The 19,948-nt window shown below is 38.4% G+C and overlaps 1 protein-coding gene across 1 annotated transcript in view; it reads left to right on the plus strand.

The window, feature by feature from the left end:
- The window catches only part of TRPA1 (transient receptor potential cation channel subfamily A member 1), a 56,026-nt gene that overhangs the window by 14,584 nt on the left and 21,494 nt on the right, over nucleotides 1-19,948 (plus strand). The window contains exons 4-14 of the mRNA XM_065902877.1: nucleotides 2,928-3,035; nucleotides 6,810-6,918; nucleotides 7,109-7,254; nucleotides 7,714-7,850; nucleotides 10,526-10,574; nucleotides 13,375-13,474; nucleotides 14,116-14,216; nucleotides 15,475-15,644; nucleotides 15,731-15,895; nucleotides 18,362-18,476; nucleotides 19,688-19,854. Of these exons, the coding sequence (XP_065758949.1) occupies nucleotides 2,928-3,035; nucleotides 6,810-6,918; nucleotides 7,109-7,254; nucleotides 7,714-7,850; nucleotides 10,526-10,574; nucleotides 13,375-13,474; nucleotides 14,116-14,216; nucleotides 15,475-15,644; nucleotides 15,731-15,895; nucleotides 18,362-18,476; nucleotides 19,688-19,854 (1,367 nt within the window). The remainder of the gene's footprint in view (nucleotides 1-2,927; nucleotides 3,036-6,809; nucleotides 6,919-7,108; nucleotides 7,255-7,713; nucleotides 7,851-10,525; nucleotides 10,575-13,374; nucleotides 13,475-14,115; nucleotides 14,217-15,474; nucleotides 15,645-15,730; nucleotides 15,896-18,361; nucleotides 18,477-19,687; nucleotides 19,855-19,948) is intronic.

Below are 19,948 nucleotides of genomic sequence, written 5' to 3' on the forward strand. Positions count from 1 at the left end.
GGAACTGAAATTAGTTGCCTCTCCTTTGCTTAGTCTTACTAACCATCATTTCATCAAAAGATGTTTTCAAGCCCTTCTTCTTCACCAGAGAAGGAGGAGAAGGAATTTAGGAGGGTCTCTCTCTGTGTGCTTGCATCCTCAGGGCCTGCCTCTCCCATTTATGCCACCTACAGTCCCCCAGGTTCCCTCTGTCCATGGAATTCTCCAGACAAGAATACTGGAATAGGTTGCCATTTCCTTCTCCAGGGGATCTTCCTGACCCAGGGATTGAACCCGGGTCTCCTGCATTGCAGGCAGATTCGTTACCTTGTGAGCCACAGGGAAGCCCTATGGCTTCTTGCTCTTGCCAGTTTCAATCTCCATTATCCAGCCTTCCCCCGAAACCTTCCACAGCTGCCTTGTGGTTGTAAAGTAAAAAACTGTTACCCAAGTGTGACCTTGTGTGACCTCAAGTTCTTACACAGATACCACTGGCGAGCATAGTGTTTCCTGGGGCACATTGGACTGGGGTTGGCGGCCAGCCTCGCTTCTCAGTAGCCTGCAGGTCTTAGTTCTTGGCTTAACCCCAAAGGGTACAGTTGGACCTCCCATGAGGCTTCCTGGATTCTCATCACAGGGATCTCTGCAGGTCTCACCCGCCCGCCTCCAGACTTGTCTGGTCATGACTGAGCTTGAACTAGACACACAGTTTAGTTGCTCTCTCTGGGCCCCCTGCCACCTACAATTTAACACAGCTTTAGGAAAGACTGTGCTAGTGGCAGTGAGCAGAAACACCCTAAGAGATGCTCCAAATCTATGAGCTGTGATTGTAAGAGGGCAGAGATTAAAAAAACCTCTCCTTGTAGACTTGTGTAGATTACTTCACATGCAAATCAGTCCAGACTTTGTTAAGAACAGAAGGCGATGCCTCAAGTCCATTGACTGAACTGTGTGTTCTCATTTTCCTTCATCCATAATCTTCCTGTGTGTTCTTATGGCCTAAAATTCCAGTGCAATTTCCCTTTATGAGAAGAGCTGATTAGTAAGCCCGATTCATTTGCTGACACATCCGGACACATTCCATTAACTAGGAGCTCTGTGTGCCTTCTTTTGTAAGTCAGAGTTTTTAGGAAACAGCTTGTTTAATAAATTCTTTCTTAACTTAGTTGTGAGCACATGATATAATTTTATCAGAGTCTTGCTGAAAAAGAAAAGGCCTTTAGAAGGCTAATTCAGAGATTTCTCTTTTGAAGGAGACGTTTACGTAAGAAAAATTTTGTTAGAAGAAAACTAGCTCAAGATCAATAGATTCTTAGCCAATAATCAGCTGTAAGTCAGCCAGATGAAGGGGTAACAGGTCTTCACTTAAATTCCATTAGACAAATTGCTTAACCATTTTAGCAAAAATTCTCATTTCTTACATCGGAGAAAAAGTTTCTGGTTCCAGACTAAGTTTGAACCGATTGAGTTAAGCTATATCTCTGTTACATGAGACTCTCTTCTTTCCTGGAAGGAATGGAGTTTTAATGGACATTTCCCAGAATACTTGCAATCTGGGTCAAAGAAAAATGTCCAGATGGGAAAAGGAAACAGTTCCCTCCCATTTGCTTCTCCCTCCCTCCCTCTCTTCTCTCTTTCTCCTTTCTTACATTCCTCCCTTATCAGCACCCACACATTCCAAATTTATTTTTTGGCCCCATCAATTTATTTTTGGTAGATATTAGTTAATCTCATGTATTAAAATCACATATCTGGAATCTAGAAAAATGGTACAGATGATACTATTTGCAAAGCAGAAATAGAAATGCAGATGGAGAGAACAAAGGTATGGATACCGAGGGGGGGAGTGAAAAGTGAAAGTGAAGTCGCTCAGTTGTGTCCAACTCTTTGCGACCCCATGGACTGTAGGCTACCAGTCTCCTCAGTCCATGACATTTTTCAGGCAAGAATACTGGAGTGGGTTGCCATTTCCTTCTCCAGGAGATCTTCCCGATCTTCTCCCACATTGTAGGCAGATGCTTTACCGTCTGAGCCACCAGGTAAGTCCAAGGAGGGGAAGAGGGTAAGATAAATTGGGAAATTGGGATTGACATATATACACTTCTTCTTCTAAGTCACTTCAGTTGTGTCCGACTCTGTGCGACCCCATAGATGGGAGCCCAGCAGGCTCCCCTGTCCCTGGGATTCTCCAGGCAAGAACACTGGAGTGGGTTGCCATTTCCTTCTCCAGTGCGTGAAAGTGAAAAGTGAAAGTGAAGTTGTTCAGTTGTGTCCGACACGTAGCGACCCCATGGACTGCAGCCTACCAGGCTTCTGCATCCATGGGATTTTCTAGGCAAGAGTACTGGAGTGGGTTGCCATTGCCTTCTCCGATATATACACTATTATGTATAAAATAGATAACTAATGAGAACCTGCGGTATAGCACAGGGAACTCTACTTACTGCTCTGTGGTTACCTAAATGGGAAGGAAAGCCAAGGGAGAGGGGATATATGTATATAGCTGATTGACTTTGCTGTACCGCAGAAACTAACACAATGTTATAAAGCTACTATACTCCAGTAAAAATTACATATATGTGTATATATATAGCTTACTTAATACAAGTGGAAAAATATTTAGTGAGCAATGTTAACTAGTATTTACGATTTTTAATCTATTTAGTCTATTTTAATCTATTTAATCTATTTAGTCTATTTTCAATTCTACAACTCCATGTTGGCTGAATTAGTGAGCTATAGAAATTGCCATTATTTCATCTACATGAGAAATTTTTGTAGTACCCACTAAGTACAAGGTTTCATGCCAGATTCCATGGGAGAGTGATGGAAAAGATGAATAAGGACATGGTTCCTGGTACTTAGAGCTTAACGTCCAGTGGAAGAAAAGTACCCTATTTGAAAGCCTGCAGATAAACTTTTGACTGACTATTCGCTCTTTTATGTAGGTCTTGATTGAGCACAGCAGTACCGATGTTAATCTGGAAGGAGAAAATGGAAACACAGCTCTGATAATCACATGTTTCACAGATAACAGTGAAGCCATGCAGCTTTTGGTTTGTATTTTATTTATATTTTTTCCTGTTTTCTTTATCCTTTAGTACAACATGAATTTTTGTTCTTTAAAACAGTTTGGTGGTTAAGACCCTGTGTTTCCAATGGAGGGGGCACAGGTTTGATCCCTTGCCAGGGAACTAAGGTCCCATGTGCCATGTGGTGTGGCCAAAAAATAAAAAATAAATAAAACTATCTTCAGTTTCTCTTTTAGCAAAATATAAAATGTAGAAAATGTGTCAGAAAAAAATAGTTCTATGAGTTTGAGTACATGTTCACACCCCTTAGGGCTTCCCTGATGGATCAGCAGGTAAAGAATCTGGCTGCAATGCAGGACACTCGGGTTCAATCCCTGGGTCAGGAAGATACCCTGGAGGAGCGCAGCGCAACCCACTCTGGTATTCTTGCCTGGAGAATCCCATGGACAGAGGAGCCTAGTGGGCTGCAGTCCATGGGGTCACAAAGAGTTGGACACAACTGAAGCAACTGACCATACCCCTTAAATCTTAAGTGAGTCTGAAATTGCTTCCAGAAGACAAGTAGGAAAGCATTACAGAAAACGTGAGATGACTGAAGTGAAAAAAAAATATCAACAAGAAAAATTAATGTGAAACTGGTGGTCAGACCTAGAATGAAAGTGAATGTGAAAGTCATTCAATCGTGTCTGACTCTTTGTGATTCCATGGACTAATGGAGTGGGTAGCCTTTCCCTTCTCCAGGGGATCTTCCCAACCCAGGGATCGAACCCAGGTCTCCTACATTTCGGGTGGATTCTTTACCAGCTGAGCCACCAGGGAAACCCAAGAATACTGGAGTGAGTAGCCTATCCCTTGTCCAGGAGTACTTCCTGACCCAGGAATCGAACCGGGGTCTCCTAAATTGCAGGCAGATTCTCTACCAGCTGAGCTATGAGGGAAGCCCAGAATACAAAAGACAAAGCATAATGGCCTGTATGTGCATAAAGGTGAATCATACTTAGGACTCTGAGCTTCTGAATAGTCAAAGGAAAGATGAAGATCGTTATTTACAAAATTATTGTTGGGCCCTGAAATAAAAGCCAGGAGAAACACAGCCATATCTGTTTCCAAGATGAGAAGAAACAGCTGCCATGGGTTCTCTGAAAGGGACCATTGCATGATTTAATGACTGAACTCCTCAGCCATAGCCCGACAAGAAGAGCCAGCCTTCTCTTCAGTGAGATTTCTCGGGATGATCCAGTCCGACTCTTCAGGTATCTATCACCTTGGCTGAGTCCTGCTCCACGGAGTGCCCCTTCTGAGTGTGGTATTAGAATTTCATCAAAGAGCTTTCTTTTAAATATTCCTCAATCACTTGTACATTATTCAGGCCAGATTTTCTATTTTTAGCACTTGATTTTCCCTCTCCACCACCTCCAGGGAGAAAATAAAATGAAATAAAAGAATTTCAGACTATCTGTGGGATATTTCAAATTACAAATACCTTCTAACATATTTACTAAATATACTCGGATGAAAATATATATTCTTTTTTTTCCATTTATTTTTATTAGTTGGAGGCTAGGTGAAAATACATATTCTTATGAGGTGTCATGACTGGACCAAAAAGAGAATTTAAAAAGATTTGACTTTTTTGATCCAATCATGACAGCTTATACTGGGAAATCCCATGGACAGAGGAGCCTGGTAGGCTAGTCCATGGGGTCACAAGAGTCAGACACAACTTAGCAACTAAACCAACAACCAGCCAGCCACAATGGAAGGACCTCAAGCAAAAATCAACTAAATTAGAAATAGCAAAAGGATTTAATTGAATATGAAGGTAAATTTTTAAATGGCAAAGGATCAGTATGCAATCCTATCCTAAAAATTTAAAAATGATTTTTAATGGATAAAGGAGCTGTGCTTAGTCACTCAGTTGTGTCTGACTCTTTGCGACCCCATGGACTACATATAGCCAGCCAGGCTTCCTAGTCCATGGGACTCTCCAGGCAAGAGTACCACTTTCTACTCCAGGGGATCTTCCCAACTCAGGGATTGAACCTAGGTCTCCTGCATTGCAGGCAGTTTCCTTACCATCTGAGCCACCAGGGAAGCCCAATAGATAAATAACTGAAAGTAATTAAAGTGTTAAAATTGACCACAAAATTGAGTATCTGTAAGGAACTATTAAAAGTATTTAGGGAAAAAAGGGTTGCTAATACTTCATTAAAGCTCTGGAATGAGCTAATATTATATGCTTTTATAGATTTTATAGTTTCTTTCAAACTTGCAAAGAAGTTTCTATTTCAGGTAATCTTCCTGTAGCACAAGAAAAGAGTGACTTTGTGCAGATTAGTTTTATAAAGTAGACATAATAATAATTCCAAAACTTGAGAATTCACCCCAAAGAAAAATGTAGATCAATTTCACATAGGTGCAGTCTTAAAAATACTAGCAATTAATTCATCAAAATAATGAAAAGTAACATGTAATACCACATTGGCCTTATTCAGGGACTGTATGGAGAGTTCAGTATTAGATTAGATTATAATCCATTGATTGACCTGAGCCAACAAAGCATATGATTATATCGATCTGTTTACCTTTAAATGGATATAAAATTATCTGTATTTTCACGGATTTATAAGAAAAAGACAACGGTAAGGGGCACATAAAGTTTATTTAATTTCTCTAGTAATCAAAGAGGAAGATATTAAAGCAATGAGTTTTTTTAATCTTTTAAATTGAAAGGACAAAAATTCCTTATTGATTGAAAATGTAATGAGTGTTAGAAAATGTAATGAATTGGGGAATTTCATTCACTGTTGGCACAAATGTATCTTGACTCACCAATCCCAGTTCTTGGAATACATCTCAAGGAGATAATTAAAGATATCACTGAAAAAAAAAATCACTGATATTAACACCAGTGATATATAGCAGAGAAAACTGAGAAAAAGTTGAAATTCAGTAATAGGGATTCATTGTATGAAGTTTTGTGTATCCCCAAATGGAATATGTATTTAATAAAATCATATAATTTAAGAATATTAAGTAAAATACTTTTAAAATGGTGTGATCACATAGTATACACATAAATATTACTGTGCAAAGACAGAAAATATTGTCTTCTAAAATGTAAAACAATGCTGTCCCTAGAAAGCAAGATGATACATGTATTTGCTTCTTCACACTTTTTTGCTTTTTCAAAATCTCTCATTTTTTGATAAGAGGTACTTAAAACTGAGATCAACTGTTCTATAGAAAATGAAGATTGAGAATGGTTGACTCAGAGGTGAAGATAATATATATACCATTCTGTTCATTTTAACAACTTTTTAGTAGAGAGCATTCATTAGTGAAAATGTCTGATTTTCATAATTTAATACAAGTGCTGGTCTAATCATTTGTTAATTGCACAAATGACAGGAAAATTATCTGGGAAATATTATCACTTTATTTGTATAAGGAAATGAGAATGGGCATAGGAGCAATCATGATAATGTTTTTAAAAATCTCTTTAGTTTCACCAAAAAATGTGTTGACTTTGGTGGAAGATCAAGTTGAAATTTTTGTGTCCATGTTGTTACTTTGTCATTAGAAAATCTAAAGTGTCTCTAGTTCAGAATTCTAGCTTAGTTCCAAAATTACCTTTTTGTCCAGATCTCGTATCATACAAAGCTTTTCTATGTAAATAATTTTACATAGGCACAGAGTAGTGAAAAGTTATGGGAGAGGCATATAAATTCTTGTCCATCCTTGTGACTGGGGTTATCTTTTGTCATTTGATTTCTTTTGTTCTTTCTTTTGTTCCAGTTAAATAAAGGAGCTAAGCCATGTAAATCAAATAAATGGGGGTGCTTCCCTATTCACCAGGCAGCATTTTCAGGTGCCAAAAAATGCATGGAAATAATATTAAAGTTTGGTGAGTAGAAGCTTTCCTCCATTATGTACTATAAAGAAGCCTATTTTAGTGGATGGTATTGAGGAATATTTATTATAATTTATACCTGGGCTTTTATGTAAGTCTAAAAGTTCTTTCTTCTTTTTTTAAAAAAAAATGCCTTTTATTTATTTATAGTATTTATTCTCTTGAATTTTATTTTCTCCTAAAGGTGAGGAACATGGATATAGCAGACTGTCTCACATTAACTTTGTGAACAGTGGGAAAGCCAGCCCTCTCCACATGGCAGTTCAAAGTGGGGACTTGGACATGATTAAAATGTGCCTGGATAATGGTGCACAGCTGGACCTGCTAGAGGTATTCAGATTCCTCCTGTAGAATTGTTCATGTTCTATTTGCCAAAGTGCCCTACAGCTCTTTCACGGTAAATTTAGATAGATGTTACTTCCTGCTATTCATGCAGAAGCAGAACAAGAGATTCTCCCAAATTTTAATCTATCTAGAGAATTTTGAGAGCTACTAAAGACAATTGCAAACACAAATATAGCTACAGTGGAGATAAAGACACTGATGACAGAAGCTAAGTACAGTCAGAGCTGTCAAGAACTGTCACCTTGCAAGGAAATAAAGTTGCTAGCTATGACTTTAATATTGAGGCTTCTCAATAGGTAAAACCGATTACTCTTTGCCATCTGAACTTTCATACTCCTTGATTTTGTTGGACTGGGAAGGAAAAAAAAAACACAACTGAATTTAGGTTTGATCCTTAAATTGGGATGGAATATTGATTGATGCTGATATTAAAACTCTTTACAGAAAGGGCAGTGCACAGCCCTTCATTTTGCTGCCACCCAGGGAGCCACTGAGATTGTTAAGCTGATGGTATCTTCCTATTCTGGCAGCAGCGATATTGTTAACGAGGTGGATGGAAATCACGAGACACTGCTTCACAGGCAAGTTTCCCTCCTATCATTCTGAGTACAGATTTTTCATCTTCATGTGTTTAATTAAGAAGACAAGACAACGTTACCACTTATGGTAGCAGAGACTCCATAGTTCAAAAGAAAAGAGCAGAGATAACAAAGATCCTGTGGTTCGACTGCAATCTCTTGTGTTCCTCTGGAATCAAAACTAGAAAGTTGAACAGATTTTCACAGGATAAACTCTCCAGTGGAATATTCTGGATCAGTTCTTAGTCCAGTGGCTATAGGCTCAAGATTCATTTCCTATATGCTCAGAAGGTCAACATACATGACTTTTCAAAACCTTTCTAACCTGTTTCAGGTCCTCACATGTGTGTTATCTTCATTCTCAGAGGGGATAATGGAACAGATACATATGAGCAGTCCACTTTTCCCACCTGATTTCCCTTTCCACTTAGTCCCACAATTACATGTAAAAGTTCTCAAAACATATATATACTTAGTTTTAAGGAATGATAGCCAAGCTCCAAGGAAGATAAATATCTCTCTTGAGTTTAACAGAAATATATATCAGATAAAAGCATCTGAAATTATAGACTTATTAGCTGCTAAGACAGAAAACAGGCAGTGTAGACTGAGTGTTCAATTCCTTGGGAAGACAAAAATTGACTGTTCCCTATGTGAGTGAAAGAAATGGCTGAGAAGGGGCTTTGCTGTCTCTCTGTCTCTATCTCTCACCATCTCTCTCTGTCTCTGTCTGTCTGTCTCTCTCACACACACCCAATACGCATGCAGGCAGAACTAGAAACTTGGAATGGCAGAAGAAGAGCTGAGAAAGCCTCAATAAGTAACTGTACCAAGAAATCTACACTATCCCACAGTGAAAAAGAAACTCTAGCTACCAATATAAGATCTGGTTCTAAACTGGGGAGATGGAGGCATGAGTGTACACATTAGCAAAACCACTAGCCATAATAGGCTATGCATGAACAGAAGGAACTCCAAGGAACTTCCATGCAGGATGAGTTTGCAAACTAAAATCTCATAGCATAAAGGAAAATTTATAAGATTATGGCAATGAAATCAACAAAAGGCTAATTTACTTCCAAAGGAATAGAAATAACAGGGCAATTTATAAATAATTTCATAATAAAGGTATTTAAAACTTCCAAAAATTTAAAAGAAGGAATGGTCAGTTATGTAAAGTAAATGTATTAAGAGAAGGCATTATGCAAAAACAAATTGGCATTTGTGAATCAAAGATTGGTGATATGAAAAAGATGCAGTTGGAAACCCTAGACAAGGGAAAAAAAAACAAATATTGAAATAAAACAAAAACTCAGTAGACAGATTAACCTCTAGACCAGAGATTTTTCAAAACTGCTACATGTTAAAATCCTGTGAGGAATTTATAAAATCCCAACATTAATTCATACTCAGAATTGCTGATAACTCTCAGGAATTTTTAAAAACTCTTTGTGATGCCAATGTTTAGCCAATTCAGAAACCTAGTGATCTGAGTGTAGTTAAAATGTGTACATTTACACTAGAGCTTTAATATACAAATATGCACAAGAATGAGTTATTTTAGGATAACAGACCCATCTACCCGACCAAAAAATATACTTAGCCTGGTGACTAGCTGGACACTTTCAACTTGAGTTGGCTGAAGATTTTTTGGACTAGTTCAGTTCAGTTCTGATGAACCTAATGCTGATCTATGATCCTGGAATGTCCTTTTAATAGCCAGTGACATTAGAGTTTATCTTGAACTTCAAAGGAAAGTTTGTTCCTTGGTCTACAGTTTCTTTTGCTGCTGTAGTGCAAAGATCTCATTGGTGTGCAGGCCACACTTGGAATACCAGAGCTCTAGACTGAGAAGATACACAACAAACCAAATGGGACTCTTAAATCAAATTTGACTCTTAAAATTACTCAAAACACCTAATAACATTTAGAATGCAACCTCTTGTGAATTTGAATGAAAATTGGCAAGCTGATACTAAGACTTATACACGGAACGTTAAGAATAGAGAAGATAGTCTTGAGTAGGAACAAAGAATTAAGATTTGCATTAGGAAACAGACTTTTAAATCATTGGTATTAACATTTGTTATGGTGATGTTTTAATATAGATTAAAAATCTGTATTTGCTGTATTAATTAACATTATCCTTATGGCTGTTTGTGAGATGATACCAAGTGACATCAATTATATCCATCGGTTTTTTGGGTTTCATAAAACTTTAGGAAAGCTAACACTGCCTTGTTAACTTTTGCCAACAAAGGGGCGTTGTGAACCCTGCAGGTAAATTTTAGCTGTACCTTGGATGCAATTGTTGCTATTTCTCATGGTCACAGTGGTAATAGCCAGTTCTTTGACCTTTTATTTTAAACTCTTAGGACAGATTTTACTGTTCACTTCAGAACATGTTCATGATGGTTTTTTACAAGGAGAAAATAGGTTTGCAGAAAGATGAGGAAGAAAATCTTGTGACGTATTTGATCTTTCTCTATTACTCCTACTTGAAAAGTTACCCTAATCAGAATCCAATTGTAGATTTTGAAAGGTTATTAACTCCCAAGCCTTTTATCATGTTATTCAATGATCCTTTAAATTCACTTTCTGAATATATTGAATAGTCGCCTTAGTTTGTTTATTTATATCAATAGTTCCTTAATATGCTTATAATTCTCTTTTTGCAGAGCCTCATTATTTGATCACCATGAACTAGCTGACTACTTAATTTCAGTGGTAACTATTCCTTTGACAGATTTATTTTTTGTTGCTATTTGTGGTTGAAAAATCATATAATTACATACCATGAATCTTCAAAATTCAACCAAATTTTTCAAATTGGGGTATACTTGCTTCACAATCTTGTGTTCGTTTCTGCTGTACAGTTAAGAGAATCAGCTGCGAGTATACACACATCCCCCTCCTCTTGGATCTCCCTCCCACTCCCCCATCCCATCCATCTAGGTCACCACAAAGCGCCAAGCTGAGCTTCCTGCGCTATACAACAACTTCCACTAGCTGTCTGGTTTACACATGGTAGTGTATATATCCATCCCATTCTCCCAGTTCATCCACCCCATTCCTACCCCTGTGTCCACACATCTGTTCTCTACATCTTTATTCCTGCCCTGCAAATAGGTTCATCTGTACCATTGCTCTAGATTCCACACATATGCATTAATATATAATAGTTGTTTTTTGCTTTGATTTCTTGCCTATCAGCAAAAAAATTTACAAAAAGATGATTGATACATTTGCAAAACATTTTGAAAATTTTTTCTATGTCTTTACTTTCGTATCTCTGAGATGAGGGATGTACACTAAGCTTACCGTGATAATCACTACATGATATCTGTAAGTCCAATTATTATGCCGCATACCTTAAACTTATACAGTGCTGTATGTCAGTTATGAAAGTGAAAATGTTAGTCGCTCAGTCGTGTCTGACTCATTGTGACCCCATGAGCCCACCAGTCTCCTCTGTCCATGGAATTTTCCAGGCAAGAATACTGGAGTGGGTTGCCATTCTCTTTTCCAGGGGATCTTCCCTGGAAGACCCAGGGATCAAACCTGGGCCTCCTGCATTGCAGGCAAATTCTTTACTGTCTGAGCCACCTTGGAAGAACTGATGCTAAAGCTGAAGCTCCAATACTTTGGCCACCTGATGTGTAGAGCCAACTATTGGGTAAAAAAACCCTGATGCTGGGAAAGATTGAAGGCAAAAGGAGAAGGGGGTGGGGAAGGATGAAATGGTTAGATAGCATCATTGACTCAACAGACATGAATTTGAGCAAACTCTAGGAGATATTGGAGAACAGACTAGCCTGGCATGCTGCAGTCCATGGGATCACCAAGAGTTGGACATGACTTAGCGACTGAACAACAACATGTCAATTATATCTCAATAAAACTAGAAGGAAAAAAAAATACTTGATACAATCACAAATAGGGTATATTGTATATGAATGCATAATGACCAAACCTCATTGCCAGGAATCTAGAAGTACCAGAGTATACTTTTGATGCCCATATCAATGCATTTTTTGTGGAGAGTTGATAGGTTCATGGCAAGGAATGCTCCCTTGTGACCCAGTCCTGGGAAAGTGTCAGGCTTGTTGACTCATCAACCCCGCTTCAGTACAAGTGGCTTGCAGGTGGAGGCAGGACAGAAAGCATGTGCGCCCTTCACCTTCCATTATAATTTTCTACCCCTGCTGCCTCTGTGCCAGCTTTCAAACAATGAAAATGTGAAGAACTAAAAATACTGTCCAAGGTTTGTTACAAGTGAAAGCACAAGACCTTTTTCACTCTAAGAAATGCAATCAATCAGCTTTTGGGTAAGCCCTTTTACCCAAATTTAGTAAGCCCTTTCTACAGATGAGCCTATGATGTATTTATTTAAGCCCCATCATATCAGTAATGAATGTAGTCTGGCCTGGAGTATTTAACATGTGCTTGTTGTCAATAGCAACTATTGAAATTGTGGTATTTACATAGAAGAATCCCTGGAAGACTCATTATAGCCCAGAGTTTTGTTATGTGCAGTTTCCTGCAAAATCATTGAGGCAGAACCTCACTGATCACTATCAGGCTGTCATGGGGACCTGCTGCCCCAGTTATCTGTATTTAGTGGGTTCCAAAAGAACAGGATCCTATCCCCAGTCAGAGTTTAAGCTATTTTTATTACCCTGTGCAAAAGATAGAATTCTTTCCATGAATTTTTAAGCTTTGTTTCTTGTCATATCAAAAATTATAACCTTAATATGTAATGGTAAATACCATCTTATTCCCTTAAAATATATACATATGAGATGTGATTTCTTAAATGCAAAAATTTTTTAGCATTTGACTAAAATTTTACTTTAGGATTTGAATGATTTCAATTCAGTTATTTCTGTTCATCTGTTTCAGATGAAGTAGAGTTTTTAAAAAGAGAAAAGTTCTTTTTTTCAAGAGCTATAATTAACACGTACTATTATGTGAATTTCAGGTGTACAGCATAATGATTCAATATTTGTATACAATGAAAAGTGACCACCACAGCAAGTCCAGCTATCACATGTCACCATGAAAGTTACAAAAAATTTTTTCCTTATGATGAGAGCTCCCAGGATCCACTCTCTTGGTGATAGAAGTGAATGATTTCTTGTGAATGGTTTTAGAATCACAAATGCAACAAACTTAGAATTTTTTTTTATCACAGATATTTAACAATCTTTTCTTACAGTGGGAACTAAACTAGTGATATAGGTCAACATTTTATGATTTCGGCAGGAAGATAGATCTACTGCCAGATGTCAGTCAAAAGATTAACATGTGAGAAGGACTTCAGTTGTTGAAGTTATAGAAGAATGCCTTGGTTTTCTCTATGATTCATACAACGTGAATTACAGGGAAATGTCAAGCAGTCGTGTGTGTGAGGGCTAGCTATATTTTGGACATTTTGTCCTAATGAATGAACATTAAGTTACAGATTGTGGTGTGAGCTGTTTTGTTTGTTCATAGGCTCTTTGTTGAATGACTTGTTTTATTTTAGGGAGCAGATATTGATATCACCGATTCTGAAGGACGGTCTCCACTGCTATTAGCAACGGCTTCTGCATCCTGGAACACTGTAAATTTGCTCCTCTCTAAAGGTACTAAGAGGGACTGAGCCATGCCTTTAGAACTAGTGCTCGGTTTGGCTAAACATTCAGGGTCCATTGATTGTGTGCCAGGCTATGGGCCAGGTGCTATGAACACAAATGGGATACTTCCCATATCTGGAATAATTTTCAGTCCAGTACGGCGTAATACTTGGAAAGATAACTTCAGAACAATAGTTGATAACCTTTATAAGGAAATTATTACATCCCAGGCATTTTACTAAACACTTTATATTCATTCTCTCAGTGAACCAATCCTACCTGATGTAGGTACTATAACTGTTCCCATTTTAGATACTAACCCAGTCTGATAATGAAGAAAAGAGATACCTTCACCTCTTCTCTCTTGATCTCTAATCTCTCTGTAATTCTATTTTTATGTTTTAAAAGATGAGCCCTCATATGTTAAATAATGTAATAAATCACACATTCTCTACCCCGTTGTACACACATATGCACACTGTAAGATAAACACATTTTAAACCATGTTTAGTTTTCTTACCTAAATAAAGTTCTCTAACTTAAACAGTGGCAAAGTTTTAAGTCAGTCTTTTATTTTCTTACATTAAAAACCCACCATAGGCTATGCTTTAAATAAATGAGTAGAGTTATATTTATATTGTGCTTTTTAGGTGCCCGTGTGGACATAAAAGATAATCTTGGACGTAATTTTTTGCATTTGACTGTTCAACAGCCTTATGGATTAAAAAATTTGCGTCCTGAGTTTTTGCAGGTAATACATATGTGTGGATTTCCATTAAGTGAGTTGGGTTCAATAGAGAGTGAAGTGATTTCATTTATTATAATTTTTATTCCTTTGAAGGCTGAGTCTGGAATTTAAATTTTATTTTTAAAGAAAGATGTCATATTTGAATGTCTATAATATAGTAGTTATGATTATGATAATGATAATAATAAATTGCATCAGGTTCATTTTCTCAATTATGGAGAGTTTCCATATACCCTTATCTGTAATAGAATGCCTTTCCTTCACTCTTGGACCATTAAGAATTGTGTATCAATTGAGAAGTCAAGTACATGAGTGAATTAGCAGCACTTCCTAATCAATGAAGAAAAACTACTCAACATGCTTGCTGACAAATTGAAAACATTATCTCTATATTATATTTATATTCACCAACTAATACTTACTAAGTGACTATTAGGTACATTTGAAGTGCATCATACTTTTTTAATAAATAGATTTTAATATAGTCTGTGTCTTAAAGAGTCAAGTATATTTGAAAGTCTAAAATATAAAATGTTCATGGATCGATTTAAGCTGCTCATTTGCCATTTGACTTTTATTTAAAAGATAAAGTGATGTTAATTTCATTTTATTTAATTCATTTTTTTAAAGTGATACTAACTTAACAATTCTGCTAATTTTGACTAACCGAGCACATTAACATTAAGCTGTTAGTGTTACTGGGCCGGGTGTGGAATGAAGGGAGAGATGAGAGGCTGGTTTGTGGTCAAATACATTTGGAAAATGCTGGGTTTAAAAATATTAAATACACTTTCTATTAGGATTTCTCAGTGCCTTTAATACGGTAATGTACATTATAGGGAGACAGAGCACACATCTTCATCCGCATTTATTTTACTCTAGCATCCCTGTGTGTGTTTTTAGTTGTTCAGTTGTGTCAGACTCTCTGTGACCCCATGGACTCTAGCCTGTCAGACTCCTCTGTCCATGGGATTTCCCAGGCAAGAATACTGGAGTGGGTTGCCATTTCCTTCTCCAGGGGATCTTCCCGACCCAGGGATCGAAGTTGCATATCTTACATCTCCTGCATTGGCAGGCAGGTTCTTTCCCCCTAGCATCACCTGGGAAGTCCCTAGTATATAACCCTTAAGGTTATTTATACTTTCCACTCAAGGTGTATATATTGGTCCTTGTTAGAAAATACTATTCTACAAAATAGGTTGAAAAACACTCTGTTAGCATCATCACAGAATTATATTTAGAATATCCATCTTTCCCACAGATGCAACATATAAAAGAGCTGGTGATGGACGAGGACAATGATGGGTGCACCCCTCTGCACTATGCATGTCGACAGGGGGTCCCTGTCTCGGTAAACAACCTACTCAACTTTAATGTGTCCATTCATTCCAAAAGCAAAGATAAGAAATCACCCCTGCATTTTGCAGCCAGGTAAGGGTCACTTTAAGCGACATACGCGTATGTCCTCTTTCTGTTAAATGTTTGCTTTGAAAATATCAAACTTTTTTTTTTTCAAGTTATGGACGTATCAATACCTGTCAGAGGCTCCTGCAAGACATAAGTGACACGAGGCTTTTGAATGAAGGTGACCTACATGGAATGACTCCTCTCCACCTGGCTGCAAAGAACGGGCACGATAAAGTTGTTCAGCTGCTTCTGAAGAAGGGTGCATTATTTCTCAGGTGAGGATATAAGATTGCAATATTTACATCTTCTTTGTAACTGGCTAGACGTTGTCAGGCTGTTTTTGTATTTTTTTTTTTTTTTTTTGATTATGATATCTCACTTTCAATCCCACTAAGTACTTTTACTCATCTTACTTAATCCTCAAAACATAACATGATTTCTCAAATACTGAAAGTCAGTATTATTTCCAGTTGAAAACACTGAGGTTCATAGAGCTGACGGCCTTGTTCAAAGTCACAGAATAAGTGACTTTGTGTAGTTTCCAGAATCTTTGAGATATTGCTTCTTACATATTCCTTCATCTTGCTGTCAGCTGTTTTGGTAGATATAAGGCAGTGTGTTTTTACAGACACACACACACATGCTATACAAATCAAAGACTCTGCATCTTATTCAATATGATGACTGATGGACATGAAGAATTCCCTTTAAGCTGCAACATGAGACATAAAAATTTCCTGAATTTCACTACAAAAGAAATCTAACACATGAAACAAAACCAAGTTAAAATGTGCTGTGCTTAGTCGTTCAGTCGTGTCTGACTCCTTGTGATCCCATGGGCTGTAGCCCGCCAGGCTCCTCTGTCCATGGGGATTCTCCAGGCAAGGATACTGGAGTGGGTTGCCATGCCCCTCTCCAGGGGATCTTCCCAACCCAGGGAATGAACCCAGTTCTCCTGCATTGCAGGTGGACTCTTTACCCTCTGAGCCACCAGGGAAGCCCAAGTTAAAATAATTAAGTACAATAAGAAGTGGCATCATTAAATGACATCTTTGTAAAAATAAAAGGAAAACCCAGAAGCTTTTTGTAGATGTATGCTGGGCTAATTTCTAATTGCACCAATGTGGTAGCAGAGAGTTCATTAGGTTAATGTTAAAAAACATATCTCTTTATCAGAGTACCAATCTGATTGGTACCAAGTAGCAATGATGCAGCTGTGAAATGAATGTTCTGCTTAGTTCCTTCCTGCCTCCAAATGAACACCAGGCAACAGACTTGCAAAGGAGACCCCAGGTGAACCCAGAAGACAAGAACTCTTGCTTAATTATCTCATAACTGAAATAGCGAGGTGTCTCTTGCACCTATTATGGTTACTCACTGGCCCTGAAATTAAATTGTGTCAGGATCTCACACTTTTTTTTTCCTATGTCTAATTTGGAAAAAAGGCAAGTGTTCACTGTATTCATATCTTCAATTTCTGACAGAAGAGACAGACATTTCCCAAAAGGATCAAATAAGAATCTTTGAGAGCATGAGAGGAACAATCTCTTTAGACCTGAACTCAGAAAAAAATAAGTGACACTAAGCTAAGCATCTTCTATCCATGTTTTGTACAATGATATTACTATTATAATTATCTTCATTATTATTATTAGCCATGACTGGTAGCTACAAGGACTAATAACACCATCATGGAAAAATTTTTGATACAATACTCGATGAAAGAATAAAGCAATATTAAAAATAGTGTGTATAAGTACACTACTTATACACATTATACATTACTTATACTTGAAGAAAATACGTATGACACAAACATGCTAACTCTAGTTTCACTCAGCCAAAGTATTTAATAATGTGTTTATAGACTTTATTTATTTTCTCTTACAATTTTATTGAGATAATAATTGACACTGTGTAAGCTTAAGGGCTACAATACATGTGTCATGAAAGGGTTACGGCAGTAAGTTCAGTGAACACCCTTAATTTCACACAGATACCAAAGAAAGGAAAAAGAAAAAAATTTTTCCTTGTGATCAGAACTCTTAGGATTTACTCTGTTAACAATGTTCATTTATAACATACAGCAGTTTTAATTATATTTATTCATGTTATATACCACATCCCTAGTATTTATCTTATAACTGAGAGTTTGCACCTTTAATCTGTAGACTGTAGCCCACCAGGCTCCACTGTCCATGGAAATCTCCAGGCAAGAATACTGAAATGTGTAACCATTACCTTCTCCAAAGGATCTTTCCAACCTAGGAATTGAACCTGGGTCTCCTGAATTGCAGGCATATTCTTTATTCTCTGAGTCACCAGGGAAGCCCTCCTCCAATTAAGCTTGAAATTAGCTCATGTTTAATTAACCATGTAACACATATTTGGGCTTCCCAGGTGGCTCAGATGCTAAAGAATCCACCTGCCAATGCAGGAGATGTGGGTTTGACCCTTGAGTCAGGAAGATCCCCTGGAGAAGGAAATGGCAATCCACTCCAGTATTCTTGCATGAAAAATCCTGTGGACAGAAGAGCCTGGTGGGCTACAGTCCATGGGGTCGCAAAGAGTCTGACAACTTAGCAACACAACAACAACAACACATGATTACTTGCGAGCACTCAAATATCTCAGATGTGGTTTGTTTCTACGATCATCAGACACACTTTCAATTCGGAGGTGTCCTTCCCCTTTTCATTTGTAAGGTAAATGCACACATTTTCTCTTACTTCTTTTAACAGTGACCACAATGGCTGGACTGCTTTGCATCACGCTTCCTTGGGCGGGTACACTCAGACCATGAAGGTCATTCTTGACACTAACTTGAAATGCACAGATCGGCTAGATGAAGAAGGGGTACGTACTGTGTTCCTCATACCTACCCCAAAATCTTGGCATAGAGGAACCTTCCAGTATTGCAAGAAACCTTCTTAGCTACTCTCTTCCCTTCTTACCATACATCGGGTTCTTCTTTTTTTTAAACTTTTTATATTGGAGTACAGCTGATTAACAAAGTTGTGACAGTTTCAGGTGGAGAGCACAGGGACTCAGCCATACATATACATGTATTCATTCTCTCCCAAACTCGCCTGCCATCCAGGCTGTCACATACGCTGAGCAGACTTCCCTGTGCTCTACCATAGGTCCTTGGTAGTTACCCATTTTAAATATAGCAGTGTGTACGTGTCCATCCCAGACTCCCTGACCATCCCCAGACTCCCTAACTACGCAGACTGCTAGTGAGGAAAGAGTCAAAGGGGAGCAGAATAAGGAGACAGCCCCAAGGGGTGGGTGTATGTCGAGGACAGCTGGTGCGTCTCACAGAGGCCTGTTACAGGCCCACGTGAATTGATGATAAAATTTTCACCACTCCCTGGTGGACCAAGGGAAATGAGGAGGGCAGGGGTAAGTTTTCCCTAAAACTAAGCGTATTTGATTTGAAAGACTGTCCTTCAGTCCGCTATGATGTCCTTCGTCCTTTTTTGGAGAATGAGTATTGAAATGTACATTCTTTCACGCCGTGACAGAGCTAGAGGACTATGGTTGCTTTTTAAAGTGTCTTTTTGTGGCAAAACTAGAGACTGGCAACCTTTTATCAACTTCTGATTTTTTTGTTAATTTATTTTATTTTTGACTGTGCTGGATCTTTGAAAGAGCATGGATTTTTTTCTCTAGCTGCAGTAAGCGGGGGCTAGTTGCAGTTGTGGTGCAGAGGTTTGTTCTCATTGTGGTGGCTTCTCTCGTGGAGCACAGGCTCCAGGGTGCGTGGTTTCCGCAGTGGTGGCTCCCAGGCTCTGGAGCACAGGCTCAGTAGTTATGATGCGGGAGCTTAGCTGCTCCACGGCACGTGGGATCTTCCCCTCTCAGGCATCAAACCCAGGTCTCCTGCATTGGCAGGCGGATTCTTTACCACTGAGCCACCGGGGGAGCCCCGAATTTTAACTCTTTGCTATTAAACAGTTTTGTTAATAATATCTTAAGCAATTCAGCAGTGAAACAAAGCTGTAAAATAGCCAAAGGATGAGTAGCCTTTGTCACTGGATTGTTTGTGTTGTTTTCTCTGAAAGAACACCGCACTTCACTTTGCGGCAAGGGAGGGCCACGCCAAAGCCGTCTGCCTGCTCCTGAGCTACGATGCTGAGGTGGTCCTGAACAAGCAGCAGGCCTCCTTCCTGCACGTTGCAATTCACAATAAGAGAAAGGAGGTGGTCCTCACGACCATCAGGAACAAAAGGTACGCTGCCATCCTGCCCACAACTGTCTCCTGTCCTCTGGCGTCAGGGATAATCTGAGAGGAAGAGAAAAAGAATAAAAGTTTCAGCTGTCGA

This window comes from Muntiacus reevesi, chromosome 12 (assembly GCF_963930625.1).
Source record: "Muntiacus reevesi chromosome 12, mMunRee1.1, whole genome shotgun sequence".
Classification (NCBI taxonomy): Eukaryota; Metazoa; Chordata; class Mammalia; order Artiodactyla; family Cervidae; genus Muntiacus; species Muntiacus reevesi.